The 18481-nt window shown below is 38.2% G+C and overlaps 3 protein-coding genes and 1 long non-coding RNA gene across 9 annotated transcripts; 1 reads left to right on the plus strand and 3 right to left on the minus strand.

The window, feature by feature from the left end:
- Positions 1–567: 567 nt before the first annotated feature.
- LOC124337544 (molybdopterin synthase catalytic subunit-like) lies at positions 568–2905 on the plus strand. The gene is made up of 6 exons (XM_046791567.1): positions 568–839; positions 903–1015; positions 1116–1303; positions 2123–2217; positions 2289–2454; positions 2512–2905. Exons 1-6 carry the CDS (start codon positions 711–713, stop codon positions 2838–2840), a joined length of 1020 nt encoding a protein of 339 aa, XP_046647523.1. The 5' UTR covers positions 568–710; the 3' UTR covers positions 2841–2905.
- A 512-nt stretch (positions 2906–3417) lies between these two features.
- Positions 3418–6541, minus strand: LOC124337948. Of its 2 annotated transcripts, XR_006917591.1 has the most exons (4): positions 6495–6541; positions 4263–4533; positions 3811–4198; positions 3421–3618 (listed from the first exon to the last, which is right to left on the minus strand). It is a non-coding gene; the product is annotated as an uncharacterized LOC124337948 (long non-coding RNA). The 2 variants fall into 2 exon arrangements; XR_006917590.1 differs by having other exon boundaries at positions 3418–4198.
- On the minus strand, positions 4766–6360 carry LOC124337947. Of its 2 annotated transcripts, none has more exons than XM_046791969.1 (5): positions 6022–6360; positions 5752–5936; positions 5481–5686; positions 5301–5421; positions 4766–5070 (listed from the first exon to the last, which is right to left on the minus strand). In XM_046791969.1, exons 2-5 carry the CDS (start codon positions 5832–5834, stop codon positions 5001–5003), a joined length of 480 nt encoding a protein of 159 aa, XP_046647925.1. In that variant the 5' UTR covers positions 5835–5936; positions 6022–6360; the 3' UTR covers positions 4766–5000. The 2 variants fall into 2 exon arrangements, with proteins under 2 accessions (XP_046647925.1, XP_046647926.1); XM_046791970.1 differs by having other exon boundaries at positions 4766–5236; positions 5311–5421; positions 6022–6355.
- A 2697-nt stretch (positions 6542–9238) lies between the features above and the next one.
- Positions 9239–13837, minus strand: LOC124337982. 4 transcript variants are annotated; one of them, XR_006917599.1, is made up of 13 exons: positions 13020–13136; positions 12809–12953; positions 12612–12736; positions 12394–12548; positions 12091–12337; positions 11894–12025; positions 11625–11828; positions 11386–11557; positions 11194–11325; positions 10983–11095; positions 10714–10919; positions 10323–10636; positions 9916–10152 (listed from the first exon to the last, which is right to left on the minus strand). XR_006917599.1 is itself a non-coding variant. In XM_046792013.1 (6 exons), the coding sequence occupies exons 1-6, from the start codon at positions 13779–13781 to the stop codon at positions 9842–9844; spliced, it is 546 nt and encodes a 181-aa protein (XP_046647969.1). In that variant the 5' UTR covers positions 13782–13837; the 3' UTR covers positions 9239–9841. The 4 variants fall into 4 exon arrangements, 2 of the variants coding, with proteins under 2 accessions (XP_046647969.1, XP_046647970.1); XM_046792013.1 differs by lacking the exons at positions 10714–10919; positions 10983–11095; positions 11194–11325; ... (6 more) ...; positions 12809–12953; positions 13020–13136 and adding exons at positions 13370–13400; positions 13461–13597; positions 13667–13837 and having other exon boundaries at positions 9239–9961; positions 10032–10152; positions 10323–10344; XM_046792014.1 differs by lacking the exons at positions 10714–10919; positions 10983–11095; positions 11194–11325; ... (6 more) ...; positions 12809–12953; positions 13020–13136 and adding exons at positions 13370–13400; positions 13461–13597; positions 13667–13826 and having other exon boundaries at positions 10323–10344.
- Between the last annotated feature and the right edge of the window lie 4644 nt (positions 13838–18481).

The following is an 18481-nucleotide window of genomic DNA, read 5'->3' on the forward strand; positions in this document are numbered from 1 at the left end:
GCTTCTTGCAGATAAGGGGGCATAAAATTAATGTATATATTTTGCGCGCAAGAAAAACTCCGCGCATATTACAATTTTTGAATTTTTAAAAAATACGCTTTAGTCTCTTTATGTCATTGCCACTTCCCACTTGCCAGTGCAAGCAGACGACCAGTGACCAGACGCTTTTCTGATTGCCGAGCCTCTGTCACAGTTTTACAGACACATAGTCAACGCATAAGAAGAGCGTATTGCTAATCAAGATTACTACTCAAAGTTAAATTTACTTTTGCGGTGACAACTAATTAACATATATTTTTTTATTGATTGTTACATGTCAACAAATCTGGTTAAAATTATAGTCAGGGATGCTGTAGTCTTGACCTTGATCAATGGATGAAGTAGTTATTCAGATTCTGTTCTTTGCAAAGGCCAGAGAGTTAGTTGGAAAAGATTTTGACAATATTTCACTTTCCAGAACAACTTCAAGAATCACTGGGGCAAATCTTTTGTGCATCATTACAGAACAATTTCCAGCTCTAGAATCCATATCAAAGAACATTGTCCTAGCTGCTGATGAAGAATATGTTGAATTTGATCAGCTTATAGACATTAAAAATTGCAAGGAAATTGCAGTGATCCCACCATTAAGTGGTGGCTAGGTCGCTAGGATTCTTCATAAGCAGTGTGCTACAGCTTAATTCGCCAGAGCCCTTCAATTGTATTTTAAAATGGATATTATTAACTTAGTTGAAGAACAGCTTGATGTGAATTCAATCTACTCTAAAGTGGTTGAACATTCTACTGGAGCTGTGTCATTATTTGTGGGAACAACAAGGAATAATTTTGAAGGAAAGAAAGTAATGTCAATTTGAATAATCCAAAGTCAAATATTTCTAAATCAAATTTGCTTTATATTTAAGGTGATTAGTCTAGAGTATGAAGCTTTCAAGCCAATGGCATGTAAAGAAATCAAGAAAATTTGTGAGAATATTAGAGAAAAATGGAAGGTTAAACACATTGCATTCCACCATAGGTATAATTTTTTTTTTTACCATACTGTAGTTATAATGAGGAAACTTAAGAAACATTTTTTTGTTTGTTTGTTTGTTTTAATTACCTATTTTTCTTTCCAGATTGGGAGAAGTTCCGGTTGGTGAAGCAAGTGTTGTAATAGCTGTTTCATCCGAGCATCGAGCCGAATCTTTAGAGGCTGTTCAATTTGGGATTGACGCGCTTAAGAAGTCTGTACCAATTTGGAAGAAAGAACTTTATAGTGATGGTGCTCCTGAATGGAAAGCCAACAAAGAATGCCTGTGGACAAGTAAAAATTAAACAAATAATGCTTAGTTGTTCCTATTTGTTGTATGAATTTTGAATTCATAACAGTACTGATTCATAACAAGTAACACAAATATTGAACCTTAATCGATTTTCCGATATCAGAACAATATTTGAAATGGTTTCCAGTACTTTTTATTAGTTTCAAAATCGAAGCATGAACGTTAGTTTGGCTGTAGTTTCAATCTTACTAAAGTGATAATATATCTACGTAGTGCTGTCAAGTCTGACATTTAAAATATAAGGTTTTTAAGGGTTTTTAATTCTCTTTTTATTTTTTAACTAAGCAATGTTAACATTCGTTTTACTTATTATCCAAGTACTTTCCAGTTCCCAACGCTTTCCAATCTTTGCCCTTTCATTATATAATAACATATACTGTGTGATTCTAAAGATGAGTAGCACTGCATTCTACGCACTGCTTCAATCTATTAGACGTTTTCGTGTGGTTCGACAGCTTTGCTGCCTATAAGCTTTAAGCTAATTATCTGACGGAATAGGGACAACCACACATAGACGTCCTTTATTTAGTATTTAGTTGTGACTTCTGCATTTGTTCCCTTCACTGCCGCGTACGTCATTTGATTATTTGGCTTATAGAAGTATGGCTTAAAGAAAGCACAAGCGTTCAGAAGTTTTTATTAGTCAAAATTAAAAAAAATAAGTACGAAAATATTCTAATCTTGTTAGGTGGGGAAATTCGGGATTTGAAATTTTTTATTTCCATGAGAATGAGTTGTTGGAATATTTGCTTGATGTGATAGATGCTTAATAGTCAATAGCATGTTTTGAATTGATATAGATCAAGAAGAAGACGCTAGTCTATCTAAAAAGAGGAAAATAATGGTGGACTATGCAGCTGCCGATTGCGTTCAGATCAAGGCTTCAAATTTAGAGGTATTGTTGATCCGTTTTACTTTTATCAAGTCTTTTCTCAATAAATATTTTAAATGTTTTTAATTTTTCAGTTGGGAAAACGAATTACTGCGTTTATGGAACGGAAACGATCAGAGTCGGACGTATTCAACGTTCAGGAGTTCTGTCACAGACTACCATTAAACGAATTAGAGAATTCATGTGCTCGCACAGAGGCAGTGCTTGTAAGCAGAAAAGATAGTAAAAGTCATCTAAAGGGTAAAATTATTTTATTTTAAGGATTCAACGCTGATTACTGATTTCTTTACGTTTTAGTGTCGAGATGCGTAAATATGTGGGGACCACAAACACACTCTGAAGTTCCGGCTCCATCTTCAGTAAACACCAAATTGAATCCGACTCCTGCTATCCAAGAACGGCTACAAAATATGGAAAAACACTTGGGTTTTAATTCAAGAGAACAACCTATTCCACTGGATGTGTACGGACGCTTGAAAGCCCTTGAAGATAGAATCCTTCATTTGGAAAGCATTAGTCCTGAATATTTCGACGGACCGTTTAATCTTCAGAATAATAAAGAAGATGAAGATATGATATCAAAAATTGAACAAAAAATGGATGAATTACGTAGAAAATTAGTATAGTACCACTTTCTTTTTTCTGGTTGTAATCTGATCAATAAAATATAATGCATCCTTCAAATTGGTAATTGCCTTATTAGTTATTAGTTATTATTGCTTATTGTAGTCTGGGAGCCGAGGGACAGAGGCGGGGCAGTAGACTTCTTGGCTACTGGCAAAAGGTTTAGGGGAAAATACTGTCATAAAGTTGATCGGGTATTATTGATATAGATTTCTACGTCCATTTGTGAAAGTCGCAATCGTCTAGCTAACATATTTTTGGAGATATTAACGGAAAACTTTCAGGGGGTAGCCGAATTTTTGATTTTTTTTTTTTCGATTTTTGACCGTTTCATCCTGGCGGATTGGCATGTCCGGCTGGTGATATTTCGATGTGGATACAAAATATGGTATATAAATGACTATATCTATACGTTGGGTAGAGCCAATAATAAGAAGAGGCCCGGAGTTGGATCTCTTCCCAGGCAATGATGACAAAAGCAAACAACAACAAACCAAATCATCCGATTGACTTTTCCGCAAGCTCCGATGCGGATGGAGTGAGGAGGAGGAGGAGGGTAGAAAATAAAGAATAAAAAGACGTAGGCTACTATACATTTATGTATGTATTTCTTGCTGTGCTGGATGCGGGGGTTGTGTTGGCTAGACAATTTTCGGGGAAGTCGAAGCGTATATAATGCATCCAGGACTGCAACGTGAAAAATCCATAGGAAATATCTAACGAGAGCAGCAATGGACTTTTCTAATTCGGCCCCCGCTCTCTCGCTGTAGGTACTTGGTTCTAATCGAAAAAGAGAATATAACTTTCATATAGGAAGTCCAGATGAGTATGCGATCAGTATTATTTCATGACCCGGTATATATGTACAACATGTACCCTCTCTACTCTTATATGCTATACGGGGACAATGTGAGCGTGTTACATTCCGATGACTGCTGCATACCCTTTTGGATGATATTGTATATATATTACCGGGAAGAACAGTAAATCGGAAGTGATGGAGCCCGTGTTGGCAGCAACTTTCTACTGCCAGTTAAATAAGTCAGAGAGAATCCCTTGGTCTCTGATGTTGAGCGCTAATGGAAGAGAGCACCGTCCCGACTCCCGACGGAGATGCTAGATATACTTTTCAAGATTTAAACGTTTGAATTGATCTTTCTTATAACTTGCGTGTTAATTCATCATTGTTCTTTAGATCTCTCTCTCTTCTGCTGTTGCTTTTTTTATTGGCTTTTTCCGGGGCGCTCCAGCGCTTCCGGTTTCATTGCGTGTCTAAAAGATGATTTGTTCATTTCCTCCGCCTTCATGACCAGTTGACCACCTTCAACAGGTAATTGAAGAATCACCGTACCAAAAGTTCCTTTGAAGAAAATAGAATAACTACCAATTAAAAATGCATAAACTATGATAAACTGTAAATATACCACAATGTTTGGGATCACAGACTATTTCTTTGTAATGGCCGCCAGCTTCATATAACAATAATTTAGTCAGCTTGATTTCTACATCTATAACATCAACAGGTAGCCGTAGATGGCATCCAACAATTGACCAAATGTCATAACTCTCATGAGTTGAAAAGAGCACTTTCGGCATTGTTATCTCCTTTGCTAATCTTAAAGAGTTTTCGAGAGGAATGCTGCATCCTCTTCCATAAGATAACTCCCCGGAAACTGTTTTTAGTTTGTCAATATCCTACATTTGAAAGATTTGAATAATGATGAAGTTTGTATAACAATAAAAAGTGTAGGGGAGAGTTGTACTAGTTGACGCGATTTTTTGTTTTTTGGCCACCATACTTTTAAAAATAATTTTTCGAAACTCCCGATTATCTTAAAAGAAAGAGGGGAGAATGAGCTATATGCCTCGAATTTTTAATTAACAGAAACTCCCCTTTATTAGGTCAAAAAGTAAATTTGAAAACGTCAAAATTAAAAGACGAGATGCCCCGTTGAAGGGGCACTTCGCTCCATGTATGGGGGCATAAAAGCCCATGTTATTCTTATGGACTAACAGTCCAAGGGACGGTACATCAGATAAACGAATAAATAAATAAAGAAAGTTAAGATTCAAAAGTATATTCTTGGTGGAATGATAACAATACATGAGTTATTTAAAAACCACAAATTTAGATGGCCACGACATCAAGATCATTAAAATAACTAAGAACAATTGGCCGTGATGTGGTTCTCTGGAACGGGAGTTTGGCCTTCTTGGACGATGTTATCGTTGGATGCTGGGTTTCTATGAAGATGGGACTGGTGATGAATAAGGCCTAAAAGGACGATCCGTGACGAAAGATGAAGCAAAGTCGACGTCACCATCGAAGATAAATATATAAAATGGGACTAGCCCAGCCACTCTAAACCCAGACGTGATGTATGCTGGTGTTGTTGGTCTAGATAGATTGAATATACAATAAGATCAGAAATAATGAAAAGGGTAGATTTCTAATACAAGCAATAGGTCTACCTCGATGATGAACAAATCGAAATCTTTGTCTGACATATCCAGCCAGACTTATTGGCTGATCCAACAGAACCAAGAGGGGCACCATTGAGGAAATATTCCTGAAAATGAACTCTGAAATAAACAGACAAATTTGTTAGCAAAAGACCATATTTGAGTTGAAAAAATATTACCGTGGAAAGACAAAGAGTGGTGGAATGGACTTCCCTGTGGTAGATACTGCAAGGCAGACGGGGAGGGACAATACATTTTTCTTGGGTAGCGTACTGATAAGCCAATCTTCTCATGTCTGTGACTCTGTGGTAGTGATTCCATGATTAATGTCACTAGCCCTTTTGACGTAATTGCTAAGGTTGCTTTCTTGTTTGCTTTTGAAAACCTAGAGCGAACAAGAAAGAGTTAACATTGCAACACATATACAGTAAAAATTATAAGTGGAATTACCTTATGAGGTTTTTGGTGACCCCAAATGATTGTAGTTGCTTCAGCTTCATCTTTAATTCCAAAAGCCAATAAATTTTTAACATATCTCAGAAGAGATCTTTTTGGGATGGAGGTTGCTTTGGAAACATCACACACTTTTTGATTCTCAGCAACAACTTTCGTGACAGCTTTCAAAATGTAACCATCTGGATACATACAACGTTCAGTTTTTCTAATATAATGCCTAACCATGTTACATTTAACAAAAATTGACAGAATTTTTACACTCACCATTTTGACATTAGACGACATAGAAGTTATACCCGCAAACTGCCCCAACGTTGTCAGGCCAGTTTGCCTCAAGAATAGGTGTCGTTAATCAAATTGATTTTTCAGTAACTCCTCTAAGGAGAAATAATAAACTAAAAAATCAGATTGAAAGAGGAAAGAATTTCCTTCAAGAATATTATTGGTTGAAAGTTTTATTCTATTTCTGAAACCCGTAAATTGAAAAAATCTGTCAAAGCTGATGACACGATTTTAAGGCGCCAAAATTGTTGTTTCATTTATTACTGAACCCTTCGGACTTTTTTAATGATTTTTTTTTTAAACGATGGAGATTTTCGAAATGCATAAGCATGAATTTTTCTGACACTTAAATGTTATTAAAACATATCTCAATATCGATAGTGCCAACATACACACTACCCTAACTGCCCCGTTCTCCCCTACATGTTAATTAAACTTTAATAAAACATCCTTACCTGTAGAGATACAGGAATCTGGACTTCACCAAGTGTTTCAATGTGGATGGTAGCATTGAGAAGTGCAGTATCAGGCAAGGTTTTCATAAACGTTTTTTTCAAAAGAGGCTGACAATCATTTTCTTGATTTTTGATGTTGAAATTGTTATTTTATTTCCTGCTATTCAAAGCATTTTTACTTCACAGAAATTAACCAAAAAGAAATAAAGGTATGAACACAATTTCTTGTAAAAAGGGTAGACAAAAATTAATCAAATATCAATCAAAAAGAAGAGAAAATAGAATTAAGAAAAAGGCAACAAAAAGTAAAGGATTCTAACTGTGCTAAGGTAGCATAATCATTAGTCTCTTAATTAGAGGCTAAACCTTTTTATCGATAAGAACTCTCCAAAAAGATTACGCAGTTATGCATTTTCCTGAACTCCTAATTTCGAGAATGTGGATTTTTTTATCTAATTTAAATATATCCTTCTTCTGAATGCGTACAGTCGTTAAAAATCTCATGCAAAAACAAGCAATAAATCGTTTTCGCACACTGACTGCATCAGCTATCCATCCCCTATCGACAATTCCTTTTCTAATGGGCTTAGAAAACTCTTTAATGTCTGAAACTGCCATAGTAGATAGTACTTCAACAAATATTTTAATACTAAGCAAGCAAAATATGGAAATTTAGCACACACAAATCAAAATACCAAGCAGAAGTCAAGCGGCTCGCTATGGTGGCCGATTCGTGATTTCCACATCACATTCCTCATTTTAGTCCTTAAAAGACGATGATGACATGGCGAATTATAACGACCCGACTTCAACTAGACTCGAACATCCTACCGCCTAGAGTGCTGGGCTAAGGCTATACCATTAACCTGAGCCAGTTGGAAATTAGTCTGCTACTACATTAAGTATTCAGAGTTCAGACTTCTGGCTTGACAGTTGCATTCGCCATTCGGTAGTACACACTTTTGATTAAATATTTCAATTCCGCCGGTCAACAGCCTACCTGTCAGCTCAAGATGACGCTTTCCAACATCGCTAACGGTAAGTCCCACCTATAGTGCACTATATACTCTCTTTTCTTGTATGTGTGAAGTGTGTGTGTGTGTGTGTCAAGGAGATCCCCCTTGACGACGTGGTTCCGCCTCCCTTGCCGCCGCGCATTGAACGTCATCCGGAACAATTGGCTCCAATCGCTGAGGTAAATTTTCATTTTGATTTAATAAAAAAAACTGTTTTAATTTAATTTTTTGTCCAGCAGCCACTGACGGAACGGGAAGAGGCTCCAACGCCAATTCCCACGGCCTTCGAATTTGTTAACGAAGCGAACAAATTCATTGGTGCCCGCAGAACTACATCTCTGTAATTCCCGGATCGCTTCTCTCTCTCTCCCTCTCTGCAACTCTGCCGGATTTATGCGCAGATACTAAAAAACAACAACCGTTTCCCCCTCGCAACTCCACCAATACCCAATCAGCCCTTTTTCCTTCCTCTCTTCTTCATTTCGTTTTTTTCTTTTTCTTTTCTCATTGCAATATTTTCTCTCTGCTTTTCTTCTCTCTTTACCTGGGCCTCTTCTATTTCTATCTCTCGTTTCATACACTAAACAGGCACTAAAGTATTTCAACTTTCGTATTAATTTTTTTTAAGTGTAGGTTTATATCTTTCAGTGGCTTCCGGAATAAATTGACTGTTTACAATGCCACGGCCAGTCCATAAAAGCTGACGGGGTAGAGGGCCATCAATGCCAACCGGTGTATACTATAGACGATGTATACGGCCTCGTAGTAGTAGTAGTAGTCGTCATCTTCGTCAGCTCAAGATGACGCTTTCCAACATCGCTAACGGAAAGTCTCCATTTGACTTGAGGCTTTTTTGGCCAAGCTGAAAAACAGATTTTTGGAGGGAAAAACAATTGATGGAGGAGGAGGAAGAAGATTTTTCATGCGTTCGCCATGTGTGAGTGAACGGGCCAGCTTATATTTCAACAGTGTATATGCATATATAGAGTGTTGTGTAGATGAAATGCGCATCCCAACATACCGTACGTACAGCCGAGGCATCTGTTTATTTAGCTGCTGGCCTGCCACATTTATAGTAGAGACTCGAGTTGAGAGTAAGAGACAAGAGGGAAAAAAGCTTCTGGTAATCCGATCACCTGGGAGCTGAATTCAAGCCAACCAACCCATCAACACAATCCGCATTCTATGTCTCCCTCTTTTGCTTTTTTCCTTAGCTTCCTCCTCGTCGCCCAGCTAAAATATCCATCCCAGCCAAATGTCTAAATGTGTTGGTTCCATCAGTGTCTATAAGATCCGAGATGGATGACAATCAATCGACTATAACTGACCGTTATGACTGCAGCAACGACTAAATCATTTGAATATTACAGCATCAGCACTGTTTTGGTTTAAATGGAGAATTTCGTTACTATTATAATTGACGTTTCCCCTTTAAAACACAAGTTATTAAAAACGAGTACATGTGTGTACAAGTGTTGAAGAGCCCCGACACCCGAAGGGACTCTCTGGCAAAAAAATTCGTATGGGGTTGGAAAAACACGCAGCCAGCGGCCGTCCGTCCGTCCGTCCCCCTCTCTCTCGTTCATTTTTAGTGCAAGCACATCACTCCAGCCGAGGGTAAATAAAAAAGACTCTTCTTCTCCTTCTTCTCGCCGACGCCGAACGCCGAGTTTACAAAAGAGATAAGAAAACGAAAAAAATACAAGGAGGAAGAAGAAAGAAGATTGAGAAATTGTCAGGTGGCTAATAAAAATGTGTCCCTGAAGCTAAGCAACAAAAAAGAAAAGAAGAAGAAGCGGATGGAAAACCAAAAAAGGGAAAAAGACCAACAAAAAAATTCAGTCGGCAGCTTTTTTGATACCCGACATTTAAAATATTTGATGTTACACAGCAAAACAAATTTTTATAGACGCGTGTCGATTATGGGTATTGAACACGGCAGACACCTGCCAGCCTTTTATTTTTTTTTAAATATCAATACTTTCTTTTCCTAATCAATTGCAAATCTTGTATGTTCCCAGAACTCTGCGCTATTATAAGAATTGTACGGACGGATTTGAATCTGGCGCGTTCAGGACTATACCCATGCTGATTAGTTCCAACTATAGATTTCTCTCCCCACAGATTCTGTGTTACTGTAAATAGAAGGGAAAATGTACATTAATGTTATCTCGACTGCTCGAATCCGAGTTGCACGATGATAGGGCATAGAGTTCTCGTGAAAAATGTCTACCGGAGTCTCTAGAAGATCTTCTCCCGCCGTGAACTCGAGATCATTTTGAAATAGTTCCGCATAGGAATGAGTCAACATTGGATGGCAAAAGAATCAAATCAGTTTATGTTGCATGAGGGGAGAAAAAAAGAAAAGAAAGAAAGAAAGAAGAAAAATAAGTTATAAAATCTAATAAGATATAAAAAATAAAATAAAATCTTCTTAAACATCCAATGAATCTGTGAGAGATAGATACATCAAAACCGTGTGAGATTTGACAACAAGATTTGACCAAATCGTTGTATATACTTCGGGGAAAGGAATGTTGGTCGACCGCAACCGGGGCGCTAGTTTGTCCAGCGATGATAAATATTCCTTCAGCGTAGACGTTTCTCGAACGGTAATAGAGTTGAACAAGACACCAACGATCCTGAAATAGGAGAAAAGGGTCCAATTCTAGTTTTAATTTTGAATTGCTTTTTTTTTCAATAACGCTGAGATGAATAATTAGAAACGCGACTTGAATCGGCGACTTGAATCGGATGCAAAATTCCAACGTGACAAAATGAAATTAAAAAATTAAAAATATGGTATGCATACCATTGACAAAGGGGAATTATCTTCGAGGAGGGGAGAGTTCCTGATGACGTTGACAGATCGATCGCCTTTTCCAGGCTCGTAGCAGCTTAACTCGTCAAACGCGTTTGCTGCTGTGCGGACAATTTTTCCCTCTCGAATATGTAATCTGTGCACTCACTCGTGACGACTTCACAGATCTTGGCATCTTTGGTACTGATTATGATCGAGGCCAGACTAAGAAAGAAGTCAGCGTCATGTTTGGGATTGACATCTTTATCGTCAAAATAGCTGTGACACAGTTTTTCAACTTTTTGCCAGTCTTTTGCCAACCCACACTAGACAAAAGAAACAAACACAAATGTGTTGAAATAGGAAAGAGAAAAAAAAAATCGAAATAGAATTGAATCATCACCAGTGCGTGAATTTCCATCAATTGGATTAGCTGGACGTGCTCCGAACCCTTAGCATGTTGGTAAAATTCATTCACGACATCACGGCATCAAGGGCGGACTCTAGAATACGCACGTAGGAGATTCGTTTGTGATTGGGACCAAAGTCAAAGGTGGCCTCAATCGCTCTGACCATCGCAGTTTTCATCTCTTTCATCCAACATGTTTCCTGTCGAGATTTAAAATGAAAAATTGTCTTGGATTTGTTTGGTGATAATCTTTTGAAACAAACCAAAGCAAAAAGCTGGCCCGACAGCTTAAACAGATGATGACGAAAATAAGCAGATTGTTTGTTTCCGATACGCCCCAAATTCCAGGATGTTCGGGCGAACCAAATCCTTATTTCTTGTTGAAAGAAGAAAAATAAAATAAGTGATTAAATCAATAAAGCGTTCAACACGTCTAAAACAATACGGATTTCGCAATGTCAACAATAAGCTTACCAACGAGAAAGGGAATCACTTGACTGAGCTTCACGCGTGGTAATATAGACAGCAGCGATGGTGGACAATATGTTCGTCAACATAATTTCCTTCTTCTCCTCCACTTCTTTATTTAACATTTCCATTTGGAATCTAAATAGAATGATAAAGTTAAAAAGTTGACTATAAATAACAGTAGAAATCCAATTACACCTTAATACAAAGCGTAGCAATATGACCTTCATAAACGAAATTTTGCAGTTTTGTGCTGCTGTCTCGAGGTAGTTGAGCATGGGAATATAAAACCCGTTGTCCCGAGCAATTGACGCGCTACGACTTATAGCTCGTTGGATTTTATCCCAATCATTATTTTCTCCCAGATTATCTGTTTTAAAATTAAGTAACTGTGGAGTAATGTAATAAAGAATTAAGAAAACCGTTCAAAAAAGTACCTAAATCCGCAGTGATCTGTAGCGCTTTATCGTAGTTTTGAGCTCTTAGTGCCATTTGCAATCGAATACAAAGGGGATCCTGATCAGCCCATGAGTCATATTCCGGAATCAGAGTTGACAGCTTTTCAGCCCTTTGATATCCTGTATCAAGAGGAAGTTGTAACAAACAAGTCATCGCGTTCCATATAACCGTAGAATCGATTCCTGAAATTAATAAATCAATTAATGCAAAACCAAAAAAAAAAAAGAAGATTCCAAGTAATACGTACCATGGCGATTGGCAAATCGAACGATTATTTCATACCAACGCAAGGAAGCCTCCACATTACCTTCGTCGTTAATTAGTCTTAAAGCCTCACCCTCAGACAGATACAATATCGCGTAAATCAACTCACTGTTCACTGAAATGTGCAAATTAAGAAAGAAAGAATTAAGAAAAGAATAACTTTCAGAAACACTAATTTACCATTTTCGTCGTTCCAGTGCTGAATATCACAAAGAAGTTTAAACAGGTCGTCAGTATGATCTTCAGCCATGAAATAACGTGTGGCGTATTTAGCACAAATCCACTTGATGCTTTCGACATGGGGCCATTCAGTTTTCCAATCACTTTTAGTTCTGTCGGTCATTATCTCATCATCTTTCCAGGGGATTTCGCGGAGTAGCTGCATGAGGAAAGTGATACCTTTTTGCTTTTCGATCAAACAAAACAACTAAGAGAAGAACAAATGGGTGAATAAATTTCAAGTAAGTATTACAAACAATATACTTGATCGGCAGCCAATTTCACTGATATTTGACCAATGCCATCTTCTCTATATCGGAGAGCCAAGTATTTCGAAAGTTACTGCTTAATCGAATGGATGTCCTTTCCACTAACTAGTAGTGTTTGCAACCTTAGCTCCAAGTTCTCAACAGTGTCATCTAGAATACATTTGTGATAATTGGTGTGAATAAAATGTATTAATTTCTGACGCTTCAATTTACCTCCAAAATCCAAAATTTCGATAATTCGAAGCCAATACTCTGACAGGTTAAGATGCATGTAGCAAGCTGCCAGTAAAGTGATGGCATCGTCCGTACTTTAATTTGTCGTTCCTTATCTTGTTGTCCTACAACGATGGGAATTGTTGTTATACTTAACATGAATTTTCATAATTATTTGCAATGTACTGTGGCCCTACCAAATGAATGGGCGAATTTCAATCAGATAATGGCCTCTTACAAGTCTTCTCGATAAGCAGACCTAGCGATTTGTTGTTTGAATTTTTTATCCGACGAGCACACTGCAGAAGTCGTATTCCAAATCTTCTTAAACATCCAATGAATCTGTGAGAGATACATCAAAACCGTGTGAGATTTGACAACAAGATTTGACCAAATCGTTGTATATACTTCGGGGAAAGGAATGTTGGTCGACCGCAACCGGGGCGCTAGTTTGTCCAGCGATGATAAATATTCCTTCAGCGTAGACGTTTCTCGAACGGTAATAGAGTTGAACAAGACACCAACGATCCTGAAATAGGAGAAAAGGGTCCAATTCTAGTTTCCATTTTGAATTGCTTTTGTTTTCAATAACGCTGAACCAATCCATGAACGTCTAAAACAATACGGATTTTGCAATGTCAACAATAAGCTTATCAACGAAGAGAAAGTGGTCACTTGACTGAGCTTCACGAGTGGTAATATGGGCAGCAGCCGCGATGGTGGACAATATGTGTCAGCATAATTTCCATCTTCTCCTCCACTTCTTGATGTAACATTTCCATTTGGAATCTAAATAGAATGATAAAGTTAAAAAGTTGACTATAATTAACAGTAGAAATTAAATTACACCTTAATACAAAGCGCAGCAAAACGGCCTTCATGAAAGACATTTTTCAGTTTTGTGCTGCTGTCTCGAGGTAGTTGAGTATAGGAATATAAAATAGGTCGTATGTACGTATGTAAATGCCAATATTCACCAGACAAACCTGTAAATGTAAAAAATGTTCAAACAAGTACAATAAAATTGATTACGAGTTAATCAACCTATAGCTCACTGCTGATTTTGGAGATGTGAGGTATAGTAGATGGTAGCAAATTACAGTTCTCATAATTCACAATTTTCAGCCATTGCTGCTCCATAAGTTCTTCAACTATTTCACTATTCAACATTAAAAAATTCAATAACACACCTTTAGTGATACTAAGTTTTGACTTTTGATATGCAACATTCGTCTGCTCTTGTTGCCAGATTTCAAACGAATAATTTGCATTTTGTACAGAATTTTTTTTTTTTAATATTCGTTTTTCCCTCCCTTCCCTCTTTTAATCACACTCAACATATATTTAGCGTGAAATTTACAAGATATAAGATTATTTTTGTTAAAATTTCATTTCCTTCTTGTTTCAAATAAGAGTCGAACTCTCGACCACTAGAGTACTGGACCAAGGCTTTAATCACTAACCTGAGCCACAAGTTGACAGTCAGTGAGTCAGCTACAATTGATTCGTATCAACTCTTCAACGGTTACCAGCGAGTTCAAGATGGCTTTTTTGCTGCCAGCCCTGACGTTATTTCTCTCCAGCCTAATTTCGTCCGTCTACGCTAACATCAGTAAGTTACTAGTTTACTACTCCTCAAAAAAATAGAGAAAAATAACTGGGGGGCCCCCCGTTTGACCCACCATCTCCTTTTCTTAACTTTCGATGTGGGATTCAACAAGTGGCTCTAGTCTACTCCTATTCAAATTTTTGTTCCTATTTGTAATGACGGTAGAGACTCGATTTTCTCTTATCATCAATCAATCGTCGAACAAAATTGTAATCCGTTCACCTAAATTTAGACGAAGCCTCAACATTGAACGACCAAACCGACTGTTGCCGACGACGATGGATAAGTTTATAAGACTTTCAATAGTGGTGGATAGATTCACTTCATACGAGTTTAATTTCAAAAAGTCTTTGGCGTGATCCGTGAAATTGATAATAATCACCCAATGATTTGGGTCCTTTTCTTTAATTTCTTCGTAGTAATGCGACAAAATACTGGACTTGACCCGATCCAGCAGCGCCGGCAATGATAACAACCGGAGGAAATGTTTCTTTTTCATGACGATGAATCGACAAGTCATCTTCTGTTAGAGTATTTGACCTTAAAACAGTCAACGATTTTCTTTTCTCTAAAACAGAATTCATTTTTTTTCAAAATTTTTGTTTTTTCTTCGTCATTGACAGTTGGGGCTTTCCACTTGTTAGCACTTGTTAGCTTAGTTCTTTAAGTGCTGCGAGATTTTTCTTTTCTTTATTCATGACATTCTCTCCCCGTTAGTTTTTTTTTAGACTTCTCTTGCTATATCTAGAAAATAGGCCAATTGATTTTTACCTAAGAGTCTGTGAGCGGATTTTTGCAGAATGTTGGAATATTTGTTTAACTGCAAATACAAAGTCTATGTAGTTCTAAAATTTTCTAAATTTTCTAATTCTATTCTACAGGCAATTTGACCAAAGTAGAGGAGGACTTTGATGAAAAAATGCAAAAAATTTTCATTGGTGCCGCTGAAAAGGCATTCAATGCCATTGTGGACCATTCAAGTCCAAGTCAACTCCTCTACTGGATTTTGGCTGTTGCTGCGCTCGCTTTGGTTGGCCATACAAAAAAATTTTGCTGGAAGTGGCTACAGAAAGGATGGAGTTTTGCCTGTGGTTGTTGTCGTTGTCGTCGTCGTCGTTCCCCACGAAATCCCTCACTAAATCCACAAGCGGACGAAGAGGAAATGCAGCCGCTGCCGCCGCAGCAAAATGATTTACCGGTGCGAGTGGCTGTGAAACCCTTGCACAAACCACTCCGATCGCTGAGGTAAATTTTGATTTTGATTTAAAAAAAAACTTTATTAATTTAATTTTTTTTACAGCAGCCACTAATGGAACGGGAAGAGGCTCCAACGCCAATTCCCAGTCTTCGAATTTTTGAACGAAGCGGAGCAATTTATGGGTGGATGGAAGAAACGTGTCCTCACCCCTCCTCTCTCGCCAATTTCCCCCTAAAAACAACATATTTTCTCCCCATCTACTGCGATCCAGTCAGCCGTGAGCGAACGGGAGAAGCGCGCGCGCCCACCTTTCCATATTCACCCCACCACTCTCATCATTACTCATGTCATGTCTCTCGTTTCTTTTCTCATGTCTGCCCCATTGTTTTTTTCTCGTTTCTGCTTTTGTCTTCCTCGTTTCTTTTATATCAATAACCAAGTTCTCTCTCACTAATAAAGAAAAAAAAAAAAAAGAAAAAAAAAATTTTCCTTGTTTTTCGTTCTTGTTGGGTTCTGATATTTTATATTTTGGGTTTTGATATTTTAGCGCAAAGTCAATCAACGACTTTGAGTGTAGTACATGTTATACGCAAAGTGGTGACGGGAAAAAAAGAAGAAATTCTCCCCCCCCCGCCCGCCACGTCAAAAGAAAAGCAAACTAGCCCTTTTTGTGTGTGTGTCTTGTGTGTCTTGTGTGTGTGTGAGTCGCTTCACTGTCTTGTCTGTCGCTCAATCTAGCATATCTAAACGAGCCGGAGCAATTAGTCTAATGAGAAGGACGCACAAGAGACACACACACACACACACTGTTGGATGTCAATATAAATAGGGCTGTCAGATGGGGGAACCCTGTCGCCCAAAATGCCGACTTCTCATTAGATAGTTTGAGAGAGAGAAAAAAAAATTCCCTTTAGCTCTTTTCTTATATTGCCACTAAGAGATTCCGTGCTAGCGAATACAACCAGTTCGATACAAATATCGAAGAAAAAATAATAAATTAAATAAAAGGTCTAGAGCGCGCGGTTGTTTAAAAAAACAAATGATAAATAATAAAAATTGAGCCGCCGAGAGCTTTTAACATAACACGAGTCGAACCTTATCATTTCCACTGGACTTTTTTTTTTCTTTTCTTTTCTTTTTTGACAGGTCCACCCACTTCTTGTCATCTTTTCTACACCACTATTTTTCCCCCTTTTTCTTTTCCCAACAATTTTTTTTCGTTAATTTTTCTCTTGTTCTCTTTCGCGTGCCTCTAGGAGAAAGAAACAAAAAAAGAATGCCGTACACGAAAACAAAACAGATATTCAAGTCACCGGCACGTTCTCTCCATAAATCACTTGTTTCGCGCGCGGCCACTTTAGCCGCATCGAGACAACAACTCTCGGAGTCTGTCGTATAATAACTGGCAACTTAAAGAAAAATAAAATAAAATAAACCATAGGGCCCCTCTATTTTTTTTTTGTGAAGTAATACGTTGGCCCCATCAAAATATCTCGACAAAAGAATAAAAAGAAGAAGAAGAGAGAGAGAGAACCATTACGGCGTGATTATTATGATTAGTTGTGGGGGCCAAAGTATAACGATGTAGCTCGTATTATATGTAGACGCCGTAATGGCGTTTCTTTATTTTTTTTTCCAACCGGTCTATAACAGTCATCATTCCGAGCGATTGGGATCTGTACGCACGTACAACAGCCGGTTGAAAAGAAAAACAAAACCCAAAACGGCCGATAGAGAGATGGAAAAGTTAAAGAAGAAAGAAGAGTCTTACTGTTAAATGCTGGAAGAGCCACGCCCTGAGGATGTTGGTGGCCACTTTGGGGAAGATGCCGCGTTTCTTCTGGTTCTTCTTGCTGTTGGAATCGTCGTCATCTTCGCCCGTGCCGTCACCGCTGCCGATGCTGGCGTTGCTGGCGTCACCTGCATCAAACACAAAATATCAAAATTATTTCTCTCGGTTATAATAATATTACGTCAGCACGATGAATTGAATTCCGTCATTAATCAACATTGAGAGAGAGAGAGTCGCCGAAAAACGTGTTAAGCCAACCGTGAAGACAACGCCGGGAGCCAATGACAAATGGAATAAATCAAAAACGGAAGCGAACAATCGTCCAGGAGGAAAATATGAGCCGCATATGCGGATAAGAGAGAGAGAGAGGAGAGCAGAGCAGTGAGCAGAGCCCTAAGGTTTTTACGAGGCAATTACTCCAGATAGTAGCTATCCATCCCCAAATGAAAATCTACTACACACACAATTCTGAAATGTAATAAGAAGATTGGAAAACCTCGGAGAAACTGAAAAACATGACATCATCTGTTAAAGGAGAGAATTAAAGGGGAGAAACTAGACACATAGGCGCATATAATACCCCCACGTTAGAATATATATCCAGTGAGCGCTGGCGTCTATAACAGCAGGAGCAGGAGTGGTCGGGAATTGCGTGACGTTTTCATGCCGAGATGATGAACCATCGCGAGCAAATTGGGGCTCTTTTCTTTCGAGAAGACGGCAGTCAAACTTAATTACAGACAGTCTGCTGCTGCGGGACGTAGTCAATGGAAGAAAACAAAAAAACAGTCAACGTACTACGTCTATAACACTGGGTATTAAAATAATCATATCAATCTCTGGTTTATTGGCCGAGAAACAACAAAGCAGGTACGCTGTAAAAACGTCGAGTTTACACACACATCTCGCCAGCAGTACTATACTACTATACTCGGTGTGTAGTAATAGTGTGTAGTATATAGAGATGTGTGTGTATATAGCCGGTTTGTGCAATCATCGTGCGGCACAGCAGCAGCAACTATAGTGCGCGCTGTTTCGACTTAAGTGTTTGACATTTATGGCGGAATAATTCAGACCATTTTCCCTGCCTCTCGACACACACACCTCTTTGAGCTCCTCCTATCTCGTCCATTCGAGATGTTGTTGCTGGTACATATATTATATACACACACACACACTGTGCGTATTATAATAAAAAAGAGGTCTAGTGAATATAACCATTCAACGGGAAGCGAACGAGCCAAAGAGTAAAAAAGAATAAAGTGGGCACT

Source organism: Daphnia pulicaria, chromosome 4 (genome assembly GCF_021234035.1).
Source record: "Daphnia pulicaria isolate SC F1-1A chromosome 4, SC_F0-13Bv2, whole genome shotgun sequence".
In the NCBI taxonomy this organism is placed as follows: domain Eukaryota; kingdom Metazoa; phylum Arthropoda; class Branchiopoda; order Diplostraca; family Daphniidae; genus Daphnia; species Daphnia pulicaria.